This window comes from Rhea pennata, chromosome 5, assembly GCF_028389875.1.
Source record: "Rhea pennata isolate bPtePen1 chromosome 5, bPtePen1.pri, whole genome shotgun sequence".
NCBI lineage: Eukaryota > Metazoa > Chordata > Aves > Rheiformes > Rheidae > Rhea > Rhea pennata.
Window position 1 is genome coordinate 28,410,611 of NC_084667.1, and position 12,562 is coordinate 28,423,172.

The 12,562-nt window shown below is 39.9% G+C and overlaps 1 protein-coding gene across 2 annotated transcripts in view; it reads right to left on the bottom strand.

Annotated features, from left to right (window-relative positions):
• LGR4 (leucine rich repeat containing G protein-coupled receptor 4) overlaps positions 1-12,562 on the bottom strand; it is a 78,997-nt gene that overhangs the window by 12,730 nt on the left and 53,705 nt on the right. For both annotated transcript variants that reach the window (XM_062577181.1, XM_062577182.1), the window contains 5 exons: positions 3,283-3,498; positions 2,686-2,757; positions 844-912; positions 180-251; positions 21-92 (listed from right to left, as the gene is read on the bottom strand). In XM_062577181.1, coding sequence (XP_062433165.1) covers positions 21-92; positions 180-251; positions 844-912; positions 2,686-2,757; positions 3,283-3,498 — 501 coding nt within the window. The remainder of the gene's footprint in view (positions 1-20; positions 93-179; positions 252-843; positions 913-2,685; positions 2,758-3,282; positions 3,499-12,562) is intronic.

A 12,562-nucleotide genomic window follows, 5' to 3' on the forward strand; every position in this document is an offset into this window, starting at 1 on the left:
ATAGTTGAGGTGGTACTTACAGAGAATGGAGATCTGACAGATTTTGAAATGCTGAGTTCCCCACAAAAGACAAAGGATTGTCATACAAATGTCTAGGAAAAGAAAATACGTTTCAATCACTGTTTTTATAATCACTATCTGCTAGGGAGACTAAAAATAGATGATTGAAAATGACTTACATAGTTCTTAGAAGGGGGTTTCCTGCAAAAGCACCATCAGGAATTATGGAAATGTAGTTACTGTGAAATCCCCTAAAGATATTAGCAAAGAAAACTAATATTAAAAAAAATATATATTATTATTAGATTCAACCAACAGCCATTTTCTTTGTGTGTATCTACTATACACATTCACTTTCCACTCTTGGGAAAAATAGGATTGAAAAACAGGAGTATGTACAATGGTAGGATCAACTCTGAAGGCTTGATTTTTGTCTACTGCACATTAACTAAAATGAAAATATTTCATTAGAAAGCAGCTATTCAGTACAAAAACACATCTTATACTTACTTCCTTCGTCTTCCTCTGTTAAGAAAGGGACAGGGAGAATATGCATGATCAGTGAATAAATAACCCTGCTACCGGAGGCCAAAAGCAGCTTATGATTAAGATTATGCTAATGGTTCTCCAGAATAATTAGTTATATAACTCTAAAATCGTTTCCAATAGGTTCTCTCTCTAATAGATTATTATGTTCTCCTTTAATGCATCACTTAGCATAACTTAGTATGATCTAGGTTACTGCATGAGACAAACATTCTTAAATCCCAGAATTTCTTTGTTATCTTTACTTACAGAAAGGAGAGAGAAAGTGGGTAGAAAGAGATAATAAATAGTACTCACAACTCCTTTAAACTTGGAAGTGCTTTTATGGCTTCAGGGAACTCTACCAAGTTGTTATAATTTAAATCCCTAGAAGAAACAGCAGCAAATTCGGAAAACACTTAATATTGGCCGTGAGTGGTCAAAATCATGCCATTAATTATGGCAATTCAATGACAAGAAAAAGGTTCTAGAACATCTCTAATTAGAATGCACAATAACTTGGTATTTGACTTAGATTTAGACCTCTGATGTTTGACATGCTTAATAATCTGCAGATAATAAGAAATTTAACATTAGCCTGAGTATTATTCATATTAAGATGAGCGACATTTCCTTACAGAAAAGTTAAGGATTTTTCAGCACCTCACAATTTTTTCTTCAAAATAATTTACACCAAAATGAACTAATATTTCAGCATAGCAAAAGGTATAGAAACAAATAATTACTTTTTTACAGCTTATTCAGAAAGTTTTTCTTTCAGGTTTCATAAAATAAACGTTAAATAAGCCATGGGGCTATAGCAAACCTTGTAGTAAAAATAATTGTAAACCAAAGCAGAAGTAAACCATGTTACACTAAATTAGCAGGTATTGGTAACGTGGGCTTGTTGAAACCACAGTTAATCTGTCACTGTTCTAGCAGTAGTGTCTGAATCTACTACAGACATTTTCTGCAAAAAGATTCCTTGTGAAAAACAAAAGCATTTTAAAAAGAGGCTGACATCAGCTGCCTACATTTACATAGTATCTAATTATTACTTATCTTAACAAACGAATGACAAGATAGTTGGAGTAAGTAGCATTCCTGGACTCCTCCAAACTCCTGATAGAAAAGCCAGTTGTCACCAGCTCCAGTGTGCCCTTCCCTTCCTTCATTTTATTTATTTATTTAGCACTGTGTTAAATATAAAATGCATTGTTGAATGTTTATTAGCTATGCATTAAGTGAGTTGAAAAAAAAAAAAAAAAAACAGTGAAGCTTAGCCCGAGCAGCTAAAAGGCATTCCGCTCCAAGGTGGCACCCTGGAGGTTGAGTCCTGCTGAGCTAGCATCTGGTCACTACTCAAAAGCAATCAAGAGGAAGCATTATTTGTCGATCAGGACAACATACATGGGGTGAGGGGAAGGCTATGCTCCCCCTTCACCTCCTCCTCCCCATTTTTGTCAGAAGGATTCACAGTTTCAGATAAAACTGTCTATCACTTTAATGCACGTCAGTGTTTGAAGTAAACTCAAGCGAATTTCCTGTAGCAGAGGCTTGAACCTAGGCACTGGGTTGTTGTTTTCCACTAATCTGCAAAAGACTGGTTTGAGAGCTGCTGGGGCACCAGCAATGTCGTTTCCTTGGCAGGCAACAGTGCCTATCCAGCAAGAGAGGAACACGGGAGAGCGCCCACGGGAGCACTCTGAGAAACCTCTTACTGTCACACAACAGTTTTTGCAACATATTTTAAGTGTGTTTAATCCTACAGTAAATCTGAGAAACAAATATTTGTTCCTTATCACACACAAGGCCACTTAAACAATACTGCTGTACCCACCTGACTCAGGGGAGTGCTATGCAAAGACACACCAGTGAGGTCAGGATTAGGAACATTAGAGCAACATCATCCAACATGACGTTTCACCCAGGCTAATATTTACCTGCTTCTCAACATAGTTACTTAGTTAGTTTTGGTGGAGCACTGCTCTGATACAGCCTTCACTTCTGAAATCTGAGCTAGTCCTAAACGTTCTTGGTATTTATTGTGCTGTGCACACATGCCTTATTTTCAACATCTGCTATGCAACAGTAAAGTAACTTTAAGCTGGGAATGAGAGAAATAACACTGAATAAAACTACCCTTAGAAGCATACTTACAAGGTCTCAAGGTTGTCTAATCCATCAAAACAGTGTTTTCCTATAGTTTTTATTTTATTATTATGAAGATGCCTAAAAATAAGAACAACCAAAGTAAGTATGATGACAAGTAAATAATTTCATGTAAGTGAACAAATTAGCAGGTATTTCTATGAAAATGAGACAGTGAAATGTTTCAGGAAAACCATTACACACGGTTATCAATATAATTGTTAGTGTTCATCCTTGGAGATACTTTAGAGAAAAGTTTAAGTATACCCAATAGAAACAGGCTTGTAGCATACATTTCCTTTTTTTAATACCTTCGATCTTTCTGTGACAGCAGTGAGTTTAAAATATTCATTACTAGAATGAAATGTCATAGAAAAATATACAATAACCTCACCATCCATAGCACACTTGACTTTCAATTTAGCAAAAGAACTTTAGCAATTCTTTAGCAGATTATCCAGTACATATGATAATGACATTTTCTTGTGTTTGGGGGTATAATCTACCACATAACTGAGCTAAAACATTAGTGACATTCTATACAAATCAAAGGTGTAACTAGGAAGGATCAAACTGAACTAAAGAACAGAAATTCATAATACTCACAGAACAACAAGACTTGAAAGGTTGGTAAACGCATAGTCAGGAATATGTGTTATTTTGTTCAGAGCCAGCGTTAACGCCTGCAGAGAGGGGAGATTGCTGAGTGGATGGATGGGAACTTCCGTCAAACTGTTGTCGTCCAACCAAAGGTGACGTAACTGGACTAGACCCTCAAAACTATCTTCTGGTACAGCAGTGATGTGATTAGCATCTAAACGCCTACATTACAACAAAAAGAACTGACACAGTAAATCCACAAACTACAGCTAAGTGGAAAAAAAAAGTAGATTAAAAATTATCACTTCAGAACATTGTTTTAAATTTAAATATACTTTAATGAAGTTTAGTACTGAAAAGTCGGTTCAACTGAAGTTGAACGTAAATGTTCTTTTGTCAATGAAGAGCCTGTAACAGAAAACTTCATAAAATTTGTCCTTAGACATTTTTAATAAAACATTTTAATTATATACTTACAATCAGCTTTCTAAAGAAAATTGGTAACACTAGACCCACCCCCCAAAAAAAAAAAAAAAAAAGCTCCAGCTCCTATAAACACATTACTGGAACAAGATTTAAAAATGGTAACTTTATGCTGCATCAAATATTAGAGGCATTTACTCATTTCAACCTATAATCCCTATAGCTACATTTTCAATAGCATTAGACACTTATATGTATTGTTTTGTGTTACTGTAATACATCTTAAATTACTGCTTTAGAGAATGAGATTATTTTTAAAAAGTTAATGAATTCCACTGCCAAATGAAATACATCATTAACTAACCAGAGATTTCCTTCATTCTGGCACCTGATCCTTTCTAACATATTCCACAAAAAATGCAAAATATAACAATATTATTGTTGAGTATTGCACGTTACCAGATTTGCGATCGCTTTTTCCCTTAAATTAACTGTGATCACAAATACCAGTAGCAATAACGCATGTCGAAAAGGACTTAGCTATCATTCAAAAAGCAAACTACTTGTGACAATTAGTTCTGCTATGATTACCAGCTCACCTATGCTATTGGGTTTCACAGTTTCTTCAGGTTTCAAAGCATTAAAAAAGACCCCATTCCACACCTGGAAAGCTAGGAGGTTATGTGAACATCCCCAGCTCCAGACTCCAGATGTGAAGCCCTCGCTACAGGAGGTGCAGGTGTTACCTGGAGAATCTAACCAGGAATAGTTTCCCATCAGGGCTGACAAGCACAATACTGCACTCCTCGTCTGATGCCTTGAGTTTGGCAGTGACAACAGAAAATGTTATGCAAAATTACATGTTCTTCCCCCCCCACACACACACAACATGCTCTGAACCAATTTGTTTTTCCATCTGCATACACTGGCAACATAGCTATTTTGGTATCACCCCTGGCAATCACAGCCACTCAGGAAGAAGTATCAGTATAGAGCTACTCTTCACAAAGGGGTGAAATGGAAGGGGGCAGCAGTGGCAGCTCATGAGATGAAAAAATGAACTATAACTGATTGGGATTCTGCAGGGCTATGAACAACAGGCAACATCTGACTATGATTCAACCTAGAGGCTGCCTGCTCTAGGTCGACGAGCAGCTGAAAGCTGACGACTTCAAGTGTGGGATGAAGCACCTTGCATACCATTTTGAAATGGTCAGTATACGAGTCATGTCGTGTGTGCCATGGTCTGGGGAGACAAAACTCATACATTGCATTTAAATACTATCTTAATACTGATGCTTATTACAATACAAATCAGCTCTGCAAGCTTTGTGTTGTATTAAGCATTTGTTGTGTTTCTAAAACCATGACCAGACATGCTCTTGAAAATCTGGCTGGAGTAGTTTAAGAAACTGTTGCCTCCTGTCATTCTCTCTGTCCCTCTCCAGGCTCACCAAAAAGACCTGGCAACTCATTTGTTCCCGTGCAAAGTCAAGACAGCACAAACATCAGTGAATTCTGCTGGACTTCCAGCTCTTTAGCTGGCCTTGCTCTGCACCGGAGCCGAGGAAGAGCAGTCAATCCATCTCACTGACTGCATGGGAGAGTCGGAAAGCGTTAAACGGAAAGGGAGATGTTTCTTTAAGTTGCTGCAGCTACTCAGCTGCAGATGTCTCTTTTCAGCCTAGCTCAAAGCACTTTGCGTACCTGGGAGATCCATTTTATTAACTCTTAAGAATTAATTTAGATGCATGATGCTAAAATGTTGGATTTAACAAAATGGTCTGCATTAGCCTAATTATTCTTCCTCTGAAATTTAAAGGACTTGCTGAATTCAAGGCAAGAAGCCAAGCTTCATCATAGTGCCTTGAGAATTTTTCTCAGGACATCCCAGAAGCAGCAACTGACTTGATCTACTTCAGAGAAGGAATTTTTTCGTGCTGTGATGTACATGATTTGTCAGATTTTTAAAAATCAGAAGTGGAATTTCCACATAATAAAAAGTCAAGAAATGCATCATATTAAGCAATAAATACACAAGTATAAGTGGATACTTTAAAGCTGTGTGCAGTTAAAAGCTCTCTTCTAAGATGCCATTAACTCCAAAGCTATACATCAAAGAGCTAATTCCTATAGTTGATATACTGGCCATCCCCTTGATTTGCCCCATGGTTTGGTAGATGTGTACGCTATTCGGTTTGAATGCTTTTAGACTGCATTGAGACCGTAACATTTCAGAGAAATTAAACGCCTGTTGATTAAAAAAATAGGAAAGGGAAAAAAAGCCTCTAGCTCTACTTCAGGGAAGAAAAAAAAAAAGAAAAAAAAAAAAAGACATTAGAAATCACCTGCCTTTCTTCAGATTCAGGGAGCAGGCAGCAGAGGCTTCCTCCGTCCCGCGCTCTGCCCAGAGGTACGTATTGCACGCAGCGCGCTCAGACACTGCTCCAAGCCTCTGCCAGGCTCTGCAGCTCCGGTTCCCAACACGCTCTGCTGTTAACTCTGAGCCGATCGCATGGGACTGAGCATCCAAGTTGTGCTGCACCAGTGATCTAAAAAACGATGACTCTCCACAGCTATATGTGGAGAATCTGCAATTTTCATCTTCTCATGCCCACAGCTATGGGGGAAAGGAGGAAAACATCCACCATTTTCACTGAACAGGAAGGTTTGGAAGATGAAAAAGGGCATTTTTCTCATTCTCCATGACTTCTTAGCAAACATCTAGCACCATCTTAAGAAGTTCAACGTCTGAATAGAGTTGAAAGGAATTATTAATGCAAACGCACAAGGCCAGTGTTAAGCAGAAAGGCAGGATATCACACTGAGATTATCTGTGTCTCCCTGTAACTCTCCACTTACAGTGATCTCCTAATTCTTAAATCTGAAGATCACTGTGCTAGTCCCAGCTTTCCCAGATGACGAAGGACATATCAATAAAATATTTGAAAACATGATTGTATCCAGAGTTTTCAGTGAGTTACACTGACAGTTTTAGAGGGAAAATCTGTGATTTACAAATATAATAGGAACAAACAACATCAAAAGAACCAAACTGGATATTATTGTGCTATCCAAAAATCGAGCAATAGCGTTGGATTTCTATTATTATTGAACCTCCAGATTTATTTTTTAAAAATAATTCTGTCATTTCCGTTTCTTTCCTTCCTCCACAAATTTTGTAGCCCTTCACGCCTCTAAGCATAAGCCTGATATGCTGCAGTCTTTTTTTTTCTTTCAGACAATTAAAACTTATCTACATTGTGTTCATCATGCAAAATACAGCTGTAATGCTTTTATGTAACGTGAAATGCACATACTGGTGTACTTTGTGAAACAACTGAAAAGCAGAACTAAAATATCTGACAAATTCCACAAAATATTGTGAGCAAGGACCACACCTTTTCAAGGCAGAGTAAGCAAGTATTTACTAACGCTAATACCTAGCAACATATAAGCAATATTCTTCATCGTTTGGACTTAACTTTTACAATGACTGTCCTTTTCCATTAAAGTGTTAAAGGTAAGACTATGCGTGTTAAACTATAGCTTGCAGCATATATTTAAATTCCTTAATCTTTCAGAAGCTACTCCAGTGCCAGCTTCCCGATAGGCACTGGCTTATGAGCAACCTTTAAATTTTTGTCTATAAATTCAGACTTTACTTGCTGAGCTGTCATCTTTACTTTTATTACCTGTCAGGTTCTTTTCTCACACAAACTCCAACTCAAACTGCACAATAAAACAAGTAAGTGGACAGTAAAAATCTGTATCTTGTTAAAGTAAGTAAAGAACATAGCTATTTAAATTTCACCTACAAATAATAACTTAGCTTCAGGAAACTATAAAACAAATATGAACTCACACATCTATTTAAATGAAAAGTTCAAAATTCTAGTATGTATCTATGTATATAAACATATATTTTGTAAAAGCACAGAGTGACCATTCTGAATCAAGCATATTCTAAATCTTAAAAAAAGTTTTCACCACAAATCTCAAAGCAGGCCAACCAGTAACATGCCAGCACATGGAGAACATACCAATTCTATGGCAAATACCTGGGGGGTGAAATGGCATGGGATGCAACCTTTTGAACACATTATGATGAAAAAATAGAATCAATTAAAAAAAAAAGTCAGAAAAAAATCCTCTATTTTTGGAGCACTAGCAGCTAAAGAAACCCGCCCAGACCTTCTCAGCGTTTCCCCAGAGGGAGTTTTCCTCCACGGGAGCCCTAGGCTTCCCCGTAACGCAGCCACGCAGCAGTCGCACGCTGCCCCGCGGGCCTTTCCCGCGGCACGCCAAATCGGAACAGAAACCGTTCTGATCAATACTTACTCGTGCAAAAGCACCTGGCTCTGCCAGCGAAATAAGCTCAGCAGCAGCTCTACTGGACGCAAGGTCTACTTCACGGGTTGGATGCAAAGGCCAGGGTGCTGCTGGAGGAGCCCAACTTCTGCCGCCAGCTCGGGCTGCTCCGAGGCCCCGATGAGAGCAGCGTCCCGCAGCCGCGGCCCCTCGCGGTGCCGTCCTGCCCGCGACGGCACGGCGCCCGCGCACCGCCTCCCCTCGCCTGACACCTTCTGCGCCGCTGCCCTACGGCGAGCTTTCTCCGTCCTCCGAAGCACGCCCGGGAAACGGCGCAAAGAGCATCTTCACGCGCAGAGCACGCGGAAGGCAAAGCAGAACGGCACCAAATCCTGCGGTTCGGTTCGGCCTGCAACTCTGCTGCAAAACCCGCAGGCTGCAGGTTCACGGGCTTCCAGCAGGACTGGAAAGAGGCAGGAAGGCCAGGTGCAGAAGCGGGCAGAAAGCACCATCGCGGGGGAAGAGCTGACGTTTCTCTCCAACTCTGCTGCTCCCCCTGGAATTAGAGGGCTCGGCCTCCGCTCCTCGGGGCCGCCAGCTGCCCGCCAGCGCACCAGCGGCGAGCCAGCTCCCGCTGCAGACCGTCCTGCCACGGTTCCCTCGGCGCGGTGCCCCAGGTGGCCCGGACCGCAGACGCGTCCACGGATGTCATCTCATCTCGGCACAAGGTGGCCTCAGCCCTTCCGGACTTGGGGCTGACAGCGGGCGCTCGGGAAGACCCGGCCGACACAGGGAGTCCGTCTTCAGCTCCCGTCAGAGACCCCCTGTTCGCCTAGCTACCTCGCGCTGGCGATCTACTTTTCATCCTACTTTTCAGATTTCAGAGACTGAGGAATTCAACAACCTTGTACTGAATGAAAGAGCTTAATGCCGATGTTAATGAATTCATGCCTGACTCTTCTGTTAAACCACTTCTCGTCAACGGCGGTTGTTAAAGACCTTCGGTCTTTTAAGTGCTCCTTCAAAAACCACAAAGAAATTAGTCAAATAACACTGGAGTAGATTTTTAGTTTTGAAGTTGAGTACTGATAAGCCTGATACATAGGAAATTCTGTCACAACGTAAGACACTAAACCCACCATGTTAACAGGTCCGTGTTACAGGTACTCTAAAACACTCGGTGCATTTGCTCACTGCATTAAGCAGTTGCTCTCTGTTCCTTATGAATCACAGATATCAATACAAAGATTTGCTTTATCAAAGCCAAATTTACAGCAGCTCTCAGAAGCTAGCAATGTATCCAACAAGCTAACTTCAACACCCAGTACTGATCTGCAGACGCAAATTTCTTACGTTGAAATGTTTAAGATGGTACTAGCCAGAGATCATAAAAATAGAATTGCTGTAAATCACCCATAGGGGATTCAGTTACCCTAGGAGTTCATCTTCACCTGCATGCTGTGCGAACTGATGGGCAGAACTACTTCCACCATCCCAGTTAAGTCCCCAGTGCGTTCTGTTTCCAAACCACTTACTGATTTTTATTTAAAATCCTTCAGCAAGTGAAAAATAAGGTACACAATCTGCAAAGATTCCTGAAGCTCACAAGAAAAGGCCATCACTTTCAAGAAAACCAGAAGAGCTTCTAGAGGTGTACATGGCATAGAAAAATAAGATTCTTGTCATTCAGCAAGTATGCAAAGTTCACGAAGTAGAGTATTTAAACCACTGTATTTTTAAAACTTTTTCATCATAATCAAGCATACTGAGGACAGTGCTCAAAATTCATCATTAAAAAAAATGCAAAGGAGAAGCATATTCAGCATCCTTAATTTTGTATTGGTTTTGTAGGTTTAAAACAAAATGTGTGTGAATGAGAAACCTTTCCCATTCTGGTGCTGATAGATTAATTCTATACCTCACCTGAGGGTTGACTTTCTCTAACCCTTAGTAAAAGGGAAGTAAAACAGCACAGAATAAAAAAAAAAAAAACTTCAGAAAAAGATGACCTGTTAAAGGTAGGGGTTTTTTGGTTTTTGTTTTTTTTTTTTTTTTAAAAAAAGCACCTACAGCTGTTAAAGGAGTATACTACGTCTGAGATGGTATCAATACTTGTAAACTTAATCTGATTATTGCTGTTAATCAACATCTTCTGTAATCTCCTAAACAGATACACATCCTTCAAAATACTATAATCCAGAATCACTGAACAAAATTACCAACAGAAGCTATAAAACATTTTTTAAACGAAATAAGCAAGCAGAACAATGTTTTCGGATTACCAGGTACAAAACAGCATTTGTATTGTCCTCTCCACATTCAGGCACCTTCTTTTCTGACACCTCCAACATGCTTAAGTTTTAAGTTAGAAAGACCATTGCCATCAACGTGAACTACAATGTCAAGCCGTGTATTTTAATTACGCCACTAGAGGAATGTTTCTAGACGTGATTTTTTGACATGAATATAGATGTTAACTGTACAAGGAATCCTTTCTAATAAAAAAATAATAATAATAAAAAGAAATTGAATGCTGAAAACAGAAGCCTACAGGTGCCACAGCACACTTGAATAGTGTCCGGTCTGGTAGAAATACTCTGATCAGATTATGCACAGACTACACATTCCCATCCTGTTTCCCACCCTTTTATTATACACCTGCACCCTGCAAAGGAAGATCCTGTTCTTGCTTCTCGCAGTCCTGCACCAGGACCCCAGCCTCAAGACCCCAGCTTCTTCCTGCCTGGGCCAAGCCTGTTCCCTCTTGGGAACCAGAGGGACATCGCAGGCGGGGGCCGCGCAGGGGCTCGCACCGCCGGGGACCCCCCGGCGTGTTCACGGTACCACATCTGGGGAATCCGGCGCAATCTCGCGGCTGCCGCACTTTGGACTACTCCTACCGACCACAGTACCGTGTGCGCACGCACGCGGGGACAATAACGTAATTCCTAAACTGAAATTGTAACAAAACATATCGTAACAGCCATTGACAAACTTCCAAATGTGACTTGTGGATTTGACAGCATATGCCCACTAAAGTTAGCAGCAATTAGGTTTTTCAGTTCAAATGGAATATAATTCTCTTACTTCTGAATAGTATTTCTCATATATATTCTTATGGAATATACATATGTAACAGTTTCAGGATGTCGCACACTGAGAACTGTACCAGAATTTTCTGTACTATGATTCAAAATTTGTATTTACAAAGTTGTTGCAGTTTACAGAACCATTTTACAAATCCCTATGTTATGTGTTAAACCACAGAATAAGCAAGTATTACAAAAAAGTTTGCAGCACAGTCAAATATGTTTTTTATGTTAAGGCGTTAAACAAATGATCCTCTGAAATTGTTTCCCGTTGGCATGAATGACGGAGTGGCATACAGCTCCCACCTCTGTATCGCCCTCGGACTGCCAGTAAACCTCATCAATATCATTTCCAGACCTAAAATGTGAAGTGTGCCACCTCACTAGCTTGTGCTAATACACACACACACACACACACACACACACACACACACACACACACTGTTGATGCTTTGCGCTAACTGAAAGACACCAATAGCACTGTTTGCATTTGTGAAGCTCCTTTTTTTTGTCAAGTTACTGCTACCAAAAGCCACAAGCACAAGCTGAGTAACCGGTGCCTTTTGCCCTGCTATTGCAGTCCAAGTTTCTCTTCAGGGATATCACTGCACCTTGCAACCTGAAAACACGTCCTGCCGGATAAATTATTCTGAGCTGCTGAAAAGCAAGTCTCCACTCACTATAACCCTTCGTTTAGGTAAACTTCATAAATAATGCCTATATTCTAACTCTCGTTAGGAGGACAGAGATGGGAAAATATCCAATATAAACAGAAAATAGGGAGCTGTCATTTGGCGTTGTGAGCCACGCTGGCTACTCTCCAGCTATCCTATAAACACTAGAAAACATAAAGCTCCTGTAATCATCTTTATCTCAGACCAGGTAAGTTTTACAGGGATCATTAATGCATACAATGTGACAACTGTCTTCCCACACATCTTGAATTTGCAGTACATTAATGTAGAACTAGAGAGTTCATGCAAGTTTCAAACTGAATGGTTATCAATATGCTATAAAGATTTAGGAACAAATGATTTGCATCTTCACTACGAAAAAATCCCCCTAAAGCCTACTTCAGGGCAAACTGGGAAACTTCCGAGAGATGGCCAGTTAAATGATGATTAAACTTGCAGGTTCTAGATGGAGATTATATATTGAAAAGGCAGAAGCAAACTTTCTAACATATATTCTGGAAAGAGTTGTTTTAGAAAGAGGTCACAGCAGCTGAGGGGCCTAAATACATTTTTGACAAACTATTTTGAAAAGTTCCTTCTTTTTAATTTTAATTTATTTATTATTAACAAAGCAGCATGCTGGTACTAACATGTCCATGCTCGCACACAAAAGTCACAGGACCAGTCCTACATTCCTCTAGCAGAAGATGTTCCCTACATTAGTAGAGGATGTACATAAATTACACTAATTTGAGTGATGTAACACATGGAAACCTTTCCTGAAATTCA